The 16902-nt window shown below is 36.3% G+C and overlaps 1 protein-coding gene across 1 annotated transcript in view; it reads left to right on the top strand.

Annotated features, from left to right (window-relative positions):
• The window catches only part of DMD (dystrophin), a 979219-nt gene that overhangs the window by 730643 nt on the left and 231674 nt on the right, over positions 1-16902 (top strand). The window contains exon 55 of the mRNA XM_058822052.1: positions 6177-6366. Coding sequence (XP_058678035.1) covers positions 6177-6366 — 190 coding nt within the window. The remainder of the gene's footprint in view (positions 1-6176; positions 6367-16902) is intronic.

Genomic DNA, 16902 nt, shown 5'->3' with positions numbered 1-16902 from the left:
CCAATGAATAGTAACAAAAAGAAATAATTTCCTCTCTCTTGATGCGTTTCTTTTCCTAAGCAGAGAAACACCAGAAACATATTTTCTTGTTTTGAAGAGATTTATAATACGAAAACGGTTCAGGAAAAAATGACTTGCATCTTGCTTAATAGAGTGAGTAATACTTCATTGAAGCATTTTCCCCTTGGTCTCAACGGATTTTTAAGAAAAGACAAAATGTGGGCTTATCACTATGATCAGGAGATGCTTTAGAATGTTCTAATTTTTGTATCTGAAGAAAGTGTCGTCATTTAGGAAACTGTGATTGCTAGGGAAAGAGCAGGACTTTGTCCCTGTGAACACATTCTGAGCTCCAATCAGAGCATGGGGACATTGAGGGCTTTTGTTCTTCCTTCCTGCAGAAATAAAGAGAATCAGCAGAGAGCTGCCTTTGTGTGTCTATTTTGGACCAGCTGTTGCACTTAATCTCTCTGTATGCCAAATTAAATCTGGAATTTAAAATTATATCACTGGCTATTCGTTTGTTATAAATACGGATAGAGCAGCCAAGGCAGAGATGCCCTTCAGCTTATCTGAAGAAGCCAAGTCTTCAGGCAGTAGATCAAGTTGTTGAGAAATTAAGAAGCTGAGAAAACGAAGGCAGAGAGAAGCACTGCACTGTCAAGGTTTAACCCCAGCCAGCAACTCAGTACCATAAACCACTTGCTCACTTCCCTACAGCAGGGGGAGGAATTGGAAAGAGAAGCTTAATCTCCTGGGTTTCTCCTCTAGAAAACCTAAATAAGAACAATTTATTAACTGGGAGGGGATGAGAGGGTTGGAATGGCACTGAATATGCTAATTATATTAATATTAATATTAACTGTAGCTATAAGGAGAGAGAGACAGTAACAGAGCCCAAGAGAGCCAAGTGATGCACAATCCAATTGCTCACCACCTGCTGACTGTACCCAGCCAATCCCCAAGCCCATCTTTAGAGTACAAAATTCTGTACCAGCACACCAAACTTTCCTGGTTCCTCATTCAGAATAATGAGAGGATAAGAGCCTATGGACATATGTCAGCTACATGTGGATGCTGATCTCAAGTGGTTTGGATGATGATGTTGTAGCTCTAAGTTTGGTTTCAATTTGAGGCTTTCTAGATATTTGCAACAAAATTATTTCAGAGTCGAGTTGCACAGAGGGGAGCCATCTCCAGTACTGTAGGATCAACTTGGTCAAGAACATTTTCCAAGGCAGACAAAATAGTGATAGTAGAACATAAGTTTGCATATATAAAGATCACTCTAAAAATTTATCTCCACATCCATTGCCAGTGATCTACAACAGACAAAACTTAGTACCTCTGTTCAGATGGTACTAAAAGGCACATTTATGCAAAAATGTTACTGCAAAAATCCTGTGTCCCTTACTGTGGTGTTAAGCTAATTGACATCCAGAAAACACAGGAAAGCAGTAATTGAAATGCTGTCTCAATGTAGTTTTGAATGTTGCAACAGGCAGTCCAGAATTAATCTGAACATTCATCACTTACTAGCAAGTATCAGTAACTTTAACTGGCACTGTAGAAGATAGTACCTAGGTTCTGAAAGAAAGTTTCTCTAATCAGCAATCCCAAAATTAATGAATATTATTTATTTTGAATTTGCATTTCAAAATTATATCAATAATAGTTATTTTAGAATTTAATTTTCATATCTGTGACATCTCTTTGTGTTCCACCTTTATCTGAGGTTAAATTATTCTCCCTCTTTGATAGGTTCTCTATCAGTCCAAGTTAGAGCAGCTGAAGAAGAGTTACCAATGAGGGCTGAAATTTATTTAGTAGTAAAAATGAAATATTCCAATAAAAATTTGAAATTCTTCCTTTTTCATATTCATAAAAGGGATATAGACCTTGTGAAAATGCTGCAAACTTTTTCCAGCACTAACAAGATGATGCATGTAGTTCAAATTTTCTGTGATAGTTGCCTGAATATAGGAAATTCAGATAACTTTTTAAATTTTCTTTTATTTTCTATTGCATGGAACTATACTGTTAGAAAAGAAAAAATACAGTTATAGAGAGAGAACCACATGAACCATAGAAGTAAAACCATTTCCTGATACTTTGTCAGCCAGTAGTCCAGGATATTTTATTTTATATCTCAGAGAGATAACTTTAGATTACGAGTCTGCAGATGGAAATGTGATTTAGTGATCTATTGAACACTGAATGATACAGACTTGCTTTACTTTTATTGCTCTTAAAGAAATACCTGGGGAACAGCAATGTGTTAGTTTGTGCTCTGCAGTTACTGCATGTCCTGTTACTTGAGCATCTCAAAGCATAATTCACACACTGACCCTTACCATCCATCTCATGCTGTGAATAAGCATTGCAATTTGAAATACACAGATACTCATAAAATGTGAATGATTCATTCCAAATTATGTAGCAAACACTACAGCTGAAGAAAAATCTGATATTCACACTTGCAGAGCCTCTACAAACACTGCATTCATAGTGTTGTACAGGATATGGTAGTGCTGAATGAAGCACTCCTGCAGTAACTTCAATTACAGAATCACGGAAAATTCTAAGATGATAACTGAATTTTACCATTCTTTTCTTCATGAACATTTGTATATTGCTATGTTTAAAAAATATTAGCTTTAAAAGTTCTCAGCATGACAACAATGTCCTGAAACAGAGGCTGGTAACTTTCCTTTTTTGTGGATTTTTTTAAACCCTTAAAAACACCTTCCTGGCACTATAAATGTTCACACATTGCTTGACTCACTTCCCCTGGCATGCCACCATTATTCCCTCCACTCAAAGCCTTCAGCTGACAGGCACTTAAAAGAGCATCATAACTTCTGCCCTGCAACAAAGCTCATACAACAACTAGAGTTGGTGAGTCCACTGTCACTGATGACACTAGTTCCTAAAAATTAAATTTACAGGGATGTTTGGGGACCAGCTTGCCTATTTTTAGACATAAAAAATTTAAAGCTTTTGTTAAATGAAAATAGTCTAAGTTATAGGTGATTTACTGTTGTAGTCAGGAGAAATAGTTTACTCTGACCTTGATCTGGTACAACAGATGTGTATAGGCAAGGGAGGAGAAATTGAAATCCAGAAATTCTGCATCCATGTTTCATAGAGGGAGTGTAGTTTGCCTGTCCTCTGGGTGTCTAGATGAAAATAAGATGAATTCCACCTTTAATATTTCTTCCTTGAATAAGAAGCCTTTGGTTATGCACTCTCTGATTATTTTTATATCAGAGTATAACAGATTAAATCATTATTATCCCATTAATTATTTTTTCTTACTGTTTGCACTCACTATGAAATTAAACATGCCTGGATAATACAGACTAAAGAGAAAGCATCGTTATTTTGATTTTGTGCAGTACTGTCTTGTTCAATATATATTTCTTTAACCCCTATGATTCTGTGTAATTTAGCATATGCTAGATTTGATGCTCAGTTTTGTTCTTCATGTTTAACTTTCTTTTTTCATTCTATTTCATACTTTTTTAATGAGAAATCCAAGTAGAGTCAAGTTCATTTATATGCTGCAGAACCGTCAGTGTAGCTGAATGTTTATTGCATGTTAGCTGTATGAAAATTTAAAATGCAATGTACTACACAATTTCTGGTGGAGTTGTGGTATTGGTATGCTTATAAAGAAACACATTTCTGTAGACTGAAAGAATTATGTGCCACAAGATTTCTGTGCATCATAGAAGTGCCAGAAGATTCTTCATGATAAAAACTTCATTCTTTGCCCAGATGAATAAAATGTTATATTTTATTTCATGAAGCCCAAGAGTTTCTCTAAAACACTAATTCTCACTTTGAGTAATCCTTTGAATTGCTCTCCCTTTAAATATCTTTTTCATATCTGTGCTTGTGTTTTGTTGTGTTTTTTTTTAAATCTCACTGTGTATTTGCAGAATGTTGTTATTTTTGGAGCATTGCTATGTATTTATAGAAATGCAGGTGTACAGTAGTTAAAAATGTGCCTTTCATATTATGAAGGAACAGCATTAGAAAAAAATGTTTTATGTGCTTCTGCAAAGGCTATTAACTACCATGCAGCACACTGTAAATTGAATTAGAATAATGCTATAAAGCATATCTTAGAATTGTGCTCTAAAGAACTGGAAAAAAATACATTTAGATCATGCAATTGTATTCCATTTCCAAGTTGTGTTGAATAAATGTAATGCTGGTTTTGAGCTAAAAGTGGTAAATAGGTCAATACAGACTTTTCCAGGTAAAAGATTTTCAGATTCTTAGTATCTTTTAATGCATATTGCTAGTATATTTAGGTGTCATTTCTAGGTAATTAATCTTTAGTGTTAAAAAAATAACAAATTCTTTCATTGCAGTTATTTTAAATTAGAAGTGTAGCCTGACCACAAGCCATGCTTATGCCCACATAGAATAAAGCTGGGAAAGAGATCCATGTTCACTGTTCTGCAGCTGAGTGTTTCCTGCTGACAGCCCCTGGGGACACATTCTAATGCAGCCCAAGCAGTGCCATGATGTGGAGAGTTCTTGTAGGTGGCAACAGGTGTAGCTGAGGTGAAAATCCAGTCCATTTTTAAGCTTTAAAACAAACACTGATGGGTGAGTTTGTAGTGAGGCATTCAATAGCTTTCTCGGTTTTTGAATGAAAAATAAGTCCTTTTTTTAACAAAATGGTTGGGAAAAGCAAATAAGATGTCAAAGGATTAAAAATTTAATAGAAATGTAGCAGTTCTTGTAACATTAGTCTCTCAGGGAGGATATTTTTTTTCCTGTAGTGGTTTAGTGGTTGTCCTTGCCTGTACTCTGACTGACTTTTTCTGTTCTTACTATCCTCTGCTGCAATTTAACTACATACTTGTCAAAAAACTTTTTAAGTCAGTGCCACTTGGCAAAACTTGTTGTGGTAGGTTTTTTTACTTTTCTCACTTCCACCAGTGAACTGGTGTTTAGGGTGATATCATCACTTACCAAGGAGTGCAATCCCTCCACGACAGGAAACAGGATTAGAAAGAGAGATCAGCACTTGAAAATTTCATGACCTCCTCTGATTAATTACAGCTTGAGAAGTTATGTCCGCTAGAATCTCATATTCTAGTCTCTCCCTCAGTAAATGGGCAGGAAATCTATTGAGATATGCAAAGACCACCACAGATGGGTAGACTTAACATAGATGTGCATCAAAGTGCATTCATTCCACTTGAAGTAGTGCACATTACCAAATGACCTTAGTAAGTATTTTCAGATCTTAAAAATTATTTAGGTATCATGTTGATGTTAAACAAATATGCATGTAATACAACAGGCAAGTAACCTTGACAGATTTTTGCTAATAACAATGTCATACTTAGTTGCTCATGTTTCTAAATCCATATTTTGCTCAAGTTCAAAGCAAAAATATCAGTGAATACATGACACCTACATTGCACATGAATGCTGATATAACACAGATCTGCTTTAATGTTTTTTTCAGCACCAGAGTTGCAGAAATCTTTAGTGTTCTTTCCTAATCTGAGTTAGACCTTCCCCAAGGATAAAACAGCCTTTTTCTTTAAAAATTAATCTCTATCACTTACAGGATAAATTTCTTTATCCTGTAAGTGATAGAGATCATCCTTGTAATTTATCACATTCAAATTAAAAATAAAATAATAATACATTAAAAAAAAAAACACAAAGCCCACCACACCTGTAGTGTTATAAGGGTTTAAGATGTTGAACAAAATCTCCAAATGTTTAAAGTAGTGAAAATTAATCATTGAATTTATTGTATCATGCAATAGTCAGGAACTATTTTGTGATTTCTTAAAATAAACAAGTATTTCCACTGTAGCACAGAAAAATAACCTTTTATTAAAACAAAACCAGGGGATTACTTCTGGTTTTCCATTGTGCATATTTTAGGCATAGTACTTTGAAAGAAGTGCTTTTGCTTAATTTTGTGTCAGACTGATTCCACTTACTACTTCTCAGGTGAAAATATAAAAAAGAACCTGCCAAAGATAAAGTAGAAATTCTCTAGCTAATGTATCAGCAAACTTACCTTGACTGGTACATGAAAAAATATTTTGTGTGTCTTTTTTATATTTTGATTTAATGATTAAGGTTTGTTTTCTTCCAAAGGGTGCTGTATTTGATTATTTGTACTTGTGCAGGGTTTGTGAACGTGAAGCTGCTCTGGAATCAGCCCTAAGAATGTTGCAGCAATTCTACCTGGATCTCGAAAAGTTCCTTGCTTGGCTTACAGAAGCTGAAACAACTGCAAATGTCCTGCAGGATGCTACACACAAAGAAAAGACACTAGAGGATGCCAAAATGGTTCGGGACCTCATGAAACAGTGGCAGGTAAGCCAAGCACTTCAGTACAGAGGCATTTGACAAACATGAGAGTTTATCAAGCATATCTAATATTTATAGAAGTTATATAATTTGCATCAAGTTTATTCTTTGTAGCTTAACTGAATTAGTTTTTCTCCATTACTTTCAAATACATGAAGAAATAATAATTTGGGCATCTATTGTCAACATGCTCTGTTCGGTAATAAAAAGAGATAATGATGCAAATTCTCATAGTAAACGCCTGGACAGTTCTCACACAGTTATTTTCCTCTGGGGGGAAAAAAAATCTTAAGGAAAGATAATATTGTATTTATTGTTCCAGACAATCCTGAGGAGAAAGAAAATTAATTAGTTGAGATGGAGCTGTTGAACTATGTTGTTATACTTCCATTGCATTTTCTTCACTACAGTTATTGAGAGGAATACAGATATGTCTGCTTGAGGTCTTAAATTTTTTACATATAAGGTTGATTGGATGTTTGGAAGACAGGACCCTTTATTCCAGTATTGATAGAATCATATAAAATTTTAGGTTGGGAAAGACCTTTAAGATCAAGTCAACCATCAACCCAGGACTGCCAGGGCTATCACTGAACCATGTCCTCAAGTGCCACATCTACACATCTTTTAGTAGCTCCAGGGATACTGACTCAGCCCTTGCCCTGGACAGCCTCTTCTAAAGCCCAGTGACCTTTTCAGTGAAAAAATTTCACTCACAGTGCATTATTTTGATTTTGACAGAAAGTTCAAAACTGGAGATTTAAGGCCATGGATGCCTTACTTAATTTAATGAAGAAAAACATACTGTGAAAAATTTAGCCATAAGTGATTAAAAAAAAAAGATTAAATTTATATAGTAGTTCAAGAATTCTTAGCTGCAAAATAAATTCATTTATTATGATGGGTGATATATGCAGTAGTCATAACCCAGTGCTCTGTATCAAGTCTTTATTGTGAAAGCTTTTTGTACAAACAGGTATATTTTCCTGATAGTGGAGAAAATATTGTCTATCTATTTGCTAAAAATGAGTTATGAAGCACAATTTTATCAATAGAACAATTTTATGATGCCAGCTAAATGATCAGGAAAGAGAGTATGGCTTTTCATTCTGTTTCTCAGGTATTGCTGCATTGATTCTTTCAGGCTTCACACCCTGCTTGTGGGAGTTCTCTCTCACAATTCACTTTGATGTATAAAGATGAAAAGCAAGAACATGACATAAATGTGTAGTTTGCTCACAGTTTATGCATATGAAAGATTCAGAGAAAAAGGAGCTTTACTAAGTCACAGAAGTCTCCAAAGTATGTATTTATGTTCTTTGTGGAAAGAGGTTATTGCTCACTAATGCATACAATCAGCCACATAAAGCCTAAATAGTGATAAGCCTTTTTTTAACTCTGTATTGTGGGTCAGAAATGTACTTACCCTACATAACAAATCAGGCAAAGACTGAGAATCAGTATATTCCAAGAAACTCGCTAAGTTTGTGAGTTTCTGTACCTGTATCAAAACAGACATATTCAAATACAGTCCATGTCCTCAATATGCTTTGTTATCAGTATGTGTAGTAAAACTGCAAGCCCTGCCCCAGCATAGAAAATATCCTAAATTCTTTCAGTCAGAATTAGAATTTTCCAACTTACTTTTTTTCCCTTATGAAATTTTTTTTCTTCTTTTTCTTCCTCTCACCAATCAGGCTGAATTCAGCTCCTAGGAGGTAAAATAAAACAGTGCTTTCTAATTAAATACCAGTGTCTCATGAGTCTTTGGAAAGAAACTTTGACTCCCTGGGTTTATTAGAATGCATAAAAGTTATGGCCAAATATAACAAATGGATTTAGATCTACAGTCTCTGTCTTGCTCTTCACACAGTTCCATAGAATTGGATAATGTGAAAATAGTCACTAGGACTCTGGAAATGCTACAATTCTGTTTTAATTTGATATTTTTAACCACTGGTTGTCAACCAGTATCTTGATAAATAGTTTTCCACACAAATAATGACAAACCTAAGTTTCTGAGTTCAGTAGTAGCTTTGTATCCTTGTCATCTGTAGTGACAAGGATCACTTTTAGTGATGCATCGGCTTCCTGCTTTACACTCTCCAACTTTTTCTTATTCCTTTAAACAATTAGGAAAATAATGACTTGCTGTACAGAAGCTTTTTATATAGCAGTAATTGCTTGTCTAGGAAAATATCACATTTTAGGCATTTGTTTTCCTTTTCATGTTCAGAAGCCATTAACTCAATTGTCACTAATAAAGATTAATCTTTCCTTAGTAGTTAGCAGTTCATTCAGTAGCAGAAGGAGAAAGGTGAGACTTATATAACTGCACATTCCAATTACCTGATGATATAATTATATTAAAATGTTGCATTATAAACACCCTGTTTGTTTGTACAAGCATGTATTTGCATGCATCATTTGTCTGAACTGACAGCAATGTAATAGTGGAGGCGATTCACACAGTTAGAATACTTTCTGGAGAATTTTCAAGGATACAAACCCGTTACTCCAAGGAGCTGTGTAATTATGTGCTGCTTCTTTTTTTATTTTTTTTTCTAGTTGAAATACATCATGCATCCTCATGAGGCCTGGTTTGTTAAGTAACCATATGAAGGAAATGAAAATTAATTTCACTTTCTGCTTTCATACTTCTAGTGATACAAACTCTCAGCTGTGTTAATTATAATTGTGGGTTGGTTAACATGACACCAAGGCCTGCTGGTGACAGATGGGGTACACCTGTCTCAAAGGGGGAAAAGGATCTTTGCACAGGAGTTATCAGTGTTTAATGAAGAGTAAACTGAATTTGAAGGGAGAAAGATATAAAACCAGGTTCACTAGAGATAAGCCTTGGAACAGCATGCTTGGGGTATGGTGTACCAGTGAGGTCCTTTGGTCTGACAGCTCAGTGGAGTTAGATTGGAATAATTACCAATATAGGCAGATGGAATGTGCCTGGGCTCCTCTGGCCATTGCTGCTTGACCAAAGGCGGCAGCTGTGGTATTTTCACCCCTGATACACTTTGGCTGGCTCGATGCTGTAGCTGGGCTCTTGGTGACAAGTCCAGGCATGCAGGAGCTCAGGTTTTCCTTTGGCAGAGAAGCTTTAAGGTGATGGTGAAGGAAAAGAGTCGGTTCTGCTAGAGAGTTTCGAGTCAGAGCTTTATTCCTGGCCTGCAGGACTCTTGTCCTGGTTTAGAGCAAATCTGGGAGAGAATCCCCAAAGGGGCTCTGGTAGGAAAGCAGGTCCAATCGGCCCCTCCCCCCAACCAGTCCGGGAGAAAATACCTCCTTGGAGAAAAATGGAAAAAAACTGTTTATTATACAACAAAACCTAAACAATACCAAACAGTAAAACCCCTTGCCACTCCAAAAGAGATGACAAACAGAGAAAACCCCGTCCCCGGGTTGCAGCTCACTCAGTCTCTGATCAGTCCCTCAGTGCTGGAATTGTCACAGGCCCGGCCCGGCCTGGTGGGCCACAGGTGCAGCTGCCAGTGCTCCCCTGGGTGTTCAGTCCAGAGCAGGTTTAAACAGGTCCAAAGAAAAGGGAAAAAACCACAGTCCAGGGAACTTCTTTGCCTCAGCTAGCTAAAACTAACTAAAAGCAAAGGAGGGCTCTGTCCCACTGTCTGTCCATCTGCAGGAGCACAGTCCAGGAGCAGGAATGTGGGGGAGTGAGAGCAGTGTCTGGAAAAAAAAAACTGTACTTCTCTCCCCCCTTCACTCTCTGCAAGAAGTCTTAAAGGTGCAAAACTTATTATTCAGCATAACAGAAGGAGACTATTGGGGATAAAAGCATCATATAGTCAACCCAGGACACCTCTGAACTCAGCAACATCTCCAAGAGAACTCTCTGACCGTGTGGTTGCTGTTCAGTCACAGGAGTTGTTGATGAGTCAGACACCGTGGAAGCACCGTGGAAGATATGGATGACTTTCGTGCCTGGAATGTGCAGTGGATGGCTATAAATTCCTTAGAAGAGATAAGGAAGGAAGGAGAGGTGGTCTGACAGCCCTGAATGGAAGGGAGTGTTTTGACTGTCTAGAGCTTGATGCTGGTGCCAACAGGGTTGAGTGGTTTTGGTTAAAAATCAGAGGAAGTCCAGAAAGACAGATATTCTGGTGGGAGTCTGTTATAGACCTCCCACCAGGATGAAGAAAAAGTTGGAATATTCTATAAGCAAATGGGTAAAGTGTCATAGTCACTAGACCTTTTTCCCTTGGGGAACTTCAACTTACCAGATGTCCTCTGGGAATGCAGAGAAGAAGCATTCTAGGAGGTTCCTGGATTGTGTGGAAGAGAGCTTCCACAGCATTCTCCTCAAGAAACCAGCTGCTCATGTCTTGGATGGGTGTGCTCTTTGCTGGGTAAAAACTGGCTGTAGGGCCAGGCCCAGGGAGTGGTGGGGAGTGGAGTCACATCCAGCTGGGGACAGACACCAATGATGCTCCCAGGGCTCAGATTTGGGGCCAGTCCTGTTTTATGAGGAGTGACTGAGGGAGCTGGGAGTGTTTAGCTGGGAGAAAAGGAGGCTCAGGCTTTCAGCTGATAGGAGATTGTAGCTTATGGGAGTTGGTCTCTTCTCCTGAGAAGAAATGGCCTCAGCTCTGCCTGGGCATGTTTAGATTTGGTATTAGGAAGAATTTTCTTGAAATAAAAGTTGTCAAATATTGGAACAACACTGGCTTCCCAGGGAATTAGTTGAGTCACAATCGTTGCATCCCATGTCCCTTAGGGACATGGTTTAGTGGTGAAATTGGTGGTGTTAGGTTATTAGTTGGATTTGATTATTTTTGAGGTTTTTTCCAACCTTAAGAATTCTATGATTGTATGAAGTACTGTCTGGTCTGTCTTTTTAGCAATAATTGTATGTGACACTTTCAGCAGCTAATGTGATATTAGATAGACTTTTGGAGCTAGTGTGGATTTATCCTGTTACTTTATGAATGCAATCAGTTAATATTAAGCCTGTAGATGAATTATAATCACAGACTTTTGTCACTGAAATCTGATGAAGAATACTGCATGTGACACCTAGGTAAACAGTAACTGGAAAATGTTTTTCTACTCTATACACAGCTTAAAAAATGTTTCTGAAATAATCTATGATGACTGAAAAATTATTGGTATCATAGACCTGACTAAAAGTATGCCAGAATATGATAAATGAAGCAAGGTTAATACTTCAGCATGAAATACATAGCAGATTTATTTTTATTGCCACCTTCATGCTCACTTAGCCTATAACCTAAGTAGTTTTCCATTTGAGTCAGGAGTTTTTGCTGCTCATAATACGAAAAATATGCAATGCCTCAAGTTATACCTCATAATATACAGTATGGGCAGTACCTTTATTTTCTCATAGTGATCTTTTTATGCAAAAACATCTTCTAAGGGACATGAACAGCAAATAAGGCACTCTTGTCTCTCCTATTCCTATTAATTCTTCGAAGGTGCTCACTTGTTTTTAAGGTGTCCAGGTAGCTGGTTTTTTACAGTAGTAAAAAGCTGAGGTAGATGCATGTTCCTGACACTTCTCTATAATTTATCAAGATAGATTCTTCCAGAGATAAAACATTGCTTCCAAATTTATTTCAAGTATAACTTATATATTATTGTCCAAATTTACTTCAAATATAATTTATATATTATTGTCCAACACAGTTCATTTTGTGAATGATCTATGGATTAGATGACAAATCTCTGTAAAATAGAAAAGAGAATGTATGTGTAATATTCTTGCTCATTTTACTTGAATTTACTAAAAAATATTAATTTTCAAGTACTTCCATTCTCTCTTCTGAAGCACTTTTTCATTCTTCATTCTGAAACACTTTTTCAGTCACTTCTGCTTATAATTGTTTAAAACTTTTTAAAAATAACATATAATCTTCTTCCCTTACCTGTTTTTTTAAAAAAGTTTAATTCTCCATTTTTGCTTTTTATACTAACTTGTTGCCAATTCTGAAATAGAATCTGTTCTACAGTACCTGGAATACAACAGCAACTGTCAGTGCCATCTTATTCCACTGAGTAATAGAAGAGAAATTGAAAAATCTTGAGTTTTAAAACAAGTGCTCTTACAGCCTAATCTGAGGAAAGGCTAGATAACATCTCAGAGTGAATTTTTTCCTCAGAGTGGATTTTTAAAAAATATTATTTTGGAAACATATGGTCACAAATTTTTCACTATCACAATTAGTAGTCACAAGGAAGGGCATTAATGTTCCTTTGCTGTCAACAGCAAGTGTCAAATACTGAATACTTTCACAGGAGATTCACACACAGGTGCTGATTCTCAGCAGGGATAATGATAATAAAACTGTTCTTCTTAGCTGGAGAAGTGGTCAGAAATCAGCAATAAACCAGATAGGTAGATGTCATTACTTTTTGTCAAGTATTTTGTTTCAGTTTGTTTAGTCTGGATGGTCTGTATCATAAAACCAGAAATGTATTGCTGCTGTAGTTTGTCTATGAGTTGATGCATTAATGTGTATTCTGCTTCTGCCCCCCTTGTTTCTGAACTTAAAAGAAAAAACCCTTATCAGCACAAATTTTCTTTTGGGAGGTAAAAGGCTTGTTTCATCAAGATATCTAGTTCTCTGGTACTAGAATGAGACTCTTAAAACTTATTCTCATGAAAATAAACAGATCTCAATTGTCAGAAATTTCACATATAAAGTAGGTGTCTCCAAGTAATAACATAAATTTCTTTTAATTTCTCATTTGCATATGTTCTCATAATCATAGTAGAAGAAAAATCCAACTTTTCAAATGTGCTAAATAACCTAGTTAATTCTCACTTGGTTGATTTATGTATTTCCTCTGTAAAAGTTTATTGAGCACACCAGAGGGATAGTCCTAATTTTTCATTTGTAGATCAGCATTCAAACCCTACCAGCTTTAAACACAGGTTTTCAAACACAGATTAGATGGGAAAAGCTTTTGTAGCATGAAGAGTGAGGTTCAGTTGTGTTGAGTAAGATTATTAGAGGAGAGCATGGAAAAATCCCAAGCAGAAATTTAATAGAAGGGATAAGATGGTTTGCCATTATTCTGAGCAAGTTCCAATTCCTGCATGTTCTCCTAACCTTACCATTTCTACAGGATGCCCCATCACTCTTTGTGTAAGCTTTTCTAAAGTAGGCTCTCCCACATCCAAAGAAGGGATGGATGGACTTTCTCATAATCTTTGGAAGTATATGTCTTATTTCACTGTAGCCCATCAATTTGAAGTGGCAGGAATTAGACTGAGTGGTTACCAGAACTTTGAAGACTTCTGCCATTCCATCTTCCCATGACCATCACTATTTACTAGTGCAGTCTAATCTGTCATTTAGTTCTTCTATTCACTTTGTATTGCATTTACTTATAGCACATTTATTTGAAAAGTGAATAATCAGTAAAAACTAGGCAAAACTCCAGTGGTTGCCTTTAATATATTCTGATGATGGGTTTAAAAGGGTATCTGTGCCTTATGAAATTATGCCTCCTACCAGTCTGTTCAATACACTTGGCTAAAGTGCATATAATTTTTCATTTGTGAGACCAAATGTGTATTTTCCCAAGGCAGGCAAAAAGAAAAAATAATTGTATTGTGATTATTTACATGTTAATGTAAAAGGGATAAATTGTACAGTGAATAACTGAGGATAAGTATTAATTTTGGCTTAGGGCAGATATCTTCCTGAATATGTAAGAAGTCAGTGACCTACAAAGAATACAAATAAGGAATAAAATAAAAGAACAAAAAATTTCCAGAGAAAAGTTATACTGGCTTTGTAAAAGGTTTTTAGATAGGACTGAGAAAAATAGTTATCTTCTAAGAAGTGCCTCTAAATTTCCCTTTTTAGGAGTATATAGCTGCTATGTCACAGGTTTTCTGGATGTGAATTTACACTTATTCACAATAGTAGCTGTTCTTTATATGCACTGTGCAGCAATTGTTTACTGTAGCAACTCCCACGATCTACTTTTGACAATGTTTGGCAAAAGTAACTTTTCTGTACCAAGTGTCCAATTTTATTTTCTGTCAGAAGTTTACACTTTATTTTTTCAACAGCTGACTAGAATTTGAATCTCTTCTCTCAGCGTGAAGTTCCACATGTTCATTTTTTCCTTGCATGCCACATTTTTCATTTGAATTATTTATTTTCATTGGATTCCATTTCATTTTGTAGCTTTTCTCTCTTGAGTGGATGATTCCATTTTATTGATGTTCATCACACAAACTGCCATTTATCCCACTTATGAATCCAAATACTATTTTTTTGGCTATTAGTTCAGAATTATTATGTCAGCCTGTTTTGCAGTGATTCCATGGGTTCATCACCTGTTATCACTGATAACATTAGCAACTTTCTGAAAGGGGCCATTTGTCCTTTGTTGTGGCAGTGCTGTATTAAATAGTTAGGAAATGGTAAACTGGTGTTCAGGATTTTCCATTTGGTTAAAATTCATGTTTGAGAATTCAGAAAATCCAGCCTTAAGTTATAGTTACTTGTCATAGTTTTACTGTGTTTCATTTCAGTTAATGTAACTATATTTGGGTTTACCTTCTCTGAAATTGTTATTAAGTAATTTCATTTTCAGAGTTTGAATAATGTAATGAAAATATATAGCTACTTAATACTCTTTCTAGGGCTTATAATTGCTATTTTTGTGCTGTCAGTTCTCTGATTTTATGTATATTTTTATGAGAGGAAGGTAATTTGGTGTTATGATGCCTACCAAGTATACTGAGTTGTTTCTCATGAGATTGAGAGAGCCTATGTCACTGGAAATCAGATATAAGCTCATAAATTCTTTAAGTTCTTCTTTTATATTTATTGTATTTATATATACATTCTATTATGCTTCATATATATTCCCATGTGGGTTTAAGTTTATCCAGATAACCTGTTCACCTTGTGGGCTATGTGGGGTGTTTTTCAGATATGTGAATTTTCTTTATGTGAAGTTAGCAGGATGCAAACATTGGTGCAAGCAGAAACAAGCTCTGCTGTTTTTATCCAGGTATCAGTTTAATGCACTGAGTAACCAGATTAGAGCAATGCAGTACAGTCTTTTGTCCAGTGTTTTGTCTGCCTTAAAATTATTTACAGCCTCCATAACGAGCTTTTTGTGTATCTGCCACCTGTTCTTACAGGAATTCTTACTGCAGGTGATGTAGAGTCGACTTCTGACACCTTCTTTAAAGTGTTAATGGTGTGTGAGCTGTTTGAGTTCCTGCTAAGAGCTGGTGCAATCTAGAAAGTTATGCAGCTGGTCAAATGCAGTTTTCCCATTTTCTTCACCTCCCTAGTAATCCAAGAGCATCTGTGTTAGTACCTCCTCACACCATGGAGAAATGTCCAAGAGCTATTTCTGAATGTGTTTTGCTGCAGGAGGTTTTGCCACGGAGCTCAGCTTGGTTGCAATTCCTTGCCTTCCCAGTTCTGCCCAGACGAGGATAAGAGAGAAACACTTCCAAAGGGCAATTTAGTCCAGCTAAGCTGGGGCTGTTTGCCTTCTGGAGAAACATTCCTTTCCTCTGACTTAGAGAGAGCCTTGGAGAAGTAGCTAAATAACTCACTGACTACACTAGCTGCCTAAACTTGGTGTAAAATGTGTGTGTGCTCTCTGTCTCATGTGTAAATGTGTTTTTTTTTTTACTTCATTTGATGAAGTGAAAGTCATTCTTTTATAGGTTAAAGAGTTTATAGTTCCACACAGATCCTACCACTGTATACTTCTAAATCATGCAATTGCCCATGTGGCAACAGAAGAGAAACAAGAAACAAGATGCAAACTCAGACTGCTGAGATTGCTTTTCACCAAAATTATGACCATTAATTTAATCATAGATAGAAGATATGTGAAAATATGTCTAGAAAATTTCTTCTGCCAGATCACTCCAGGTTTTAAGCCGTGTCTTCTGCTGACCCTCCTGCCCACATGAATGTCTCATGAGTGTTGAGACAGTGATATTAGTTTGGATTTTTTTCTCTGACTCTCTGAGAAATGTTTATGCCTGATGTTGCTCTGGCTCGTCTTGCCTCTGTTGTCACCAGGCGGGAAAGTGTTAATGCTTTCTGTCCTTTATGTTTCTTTTCCATATAAAATGGGTTGAAGTGCCTGAAATAGGAGTAGTTTTTCACATTTACCCTTCTACTTGAAATAACTCTTCTGAATCACAAGAGAGGTGGAAGAGGCTGTGGAAATGGCAGGAGAGAACAGAAATTTAGCTGTCCATTTTTGCCTCAGTAAATTAGCAGCTTTCAACTGACCAGATTACACATCTAAAACAGAACACAGCATTTATGAACAATTATAGTAGAGAAAATAATACACTGCTCATCATATTTTTATTTAGGTTGGATTTAGTATTATGCACTAAGAGTCATCAGAGTCACTGGTACGAGAGTGAAAATGTCTGGACTCAAATTAGAATTAATATCTTCATCTCTGTACTGTGTGTAGTTGAAAAGATAATGCAAAACTAAAAGAGGCCATATTCACCAAGAAGCATGCATATTAATCAGTTCTGAA

The sequence above is a fragment of the Ammospiza caudacuta genome, chromosome 2 (genome assembly GCF_027887145.1).
Source record: "Ammospiza caudacuta isolate bAmmCau1 chromosome 2, bAmmCau1.pri, whole genome shotgun sequence".
Lineage (NCBI taxonomy): Eukaryota > Metazoa > Chordata > Aves > Passeriformes > Passerellidae > Ammospiza > Ammospiza caudacuta.
The sequence above is the reverse complement of the archived record's forward strand: the minus strand, read 5'-3'. Positions and strand labels throughout refer to the sequence as shown.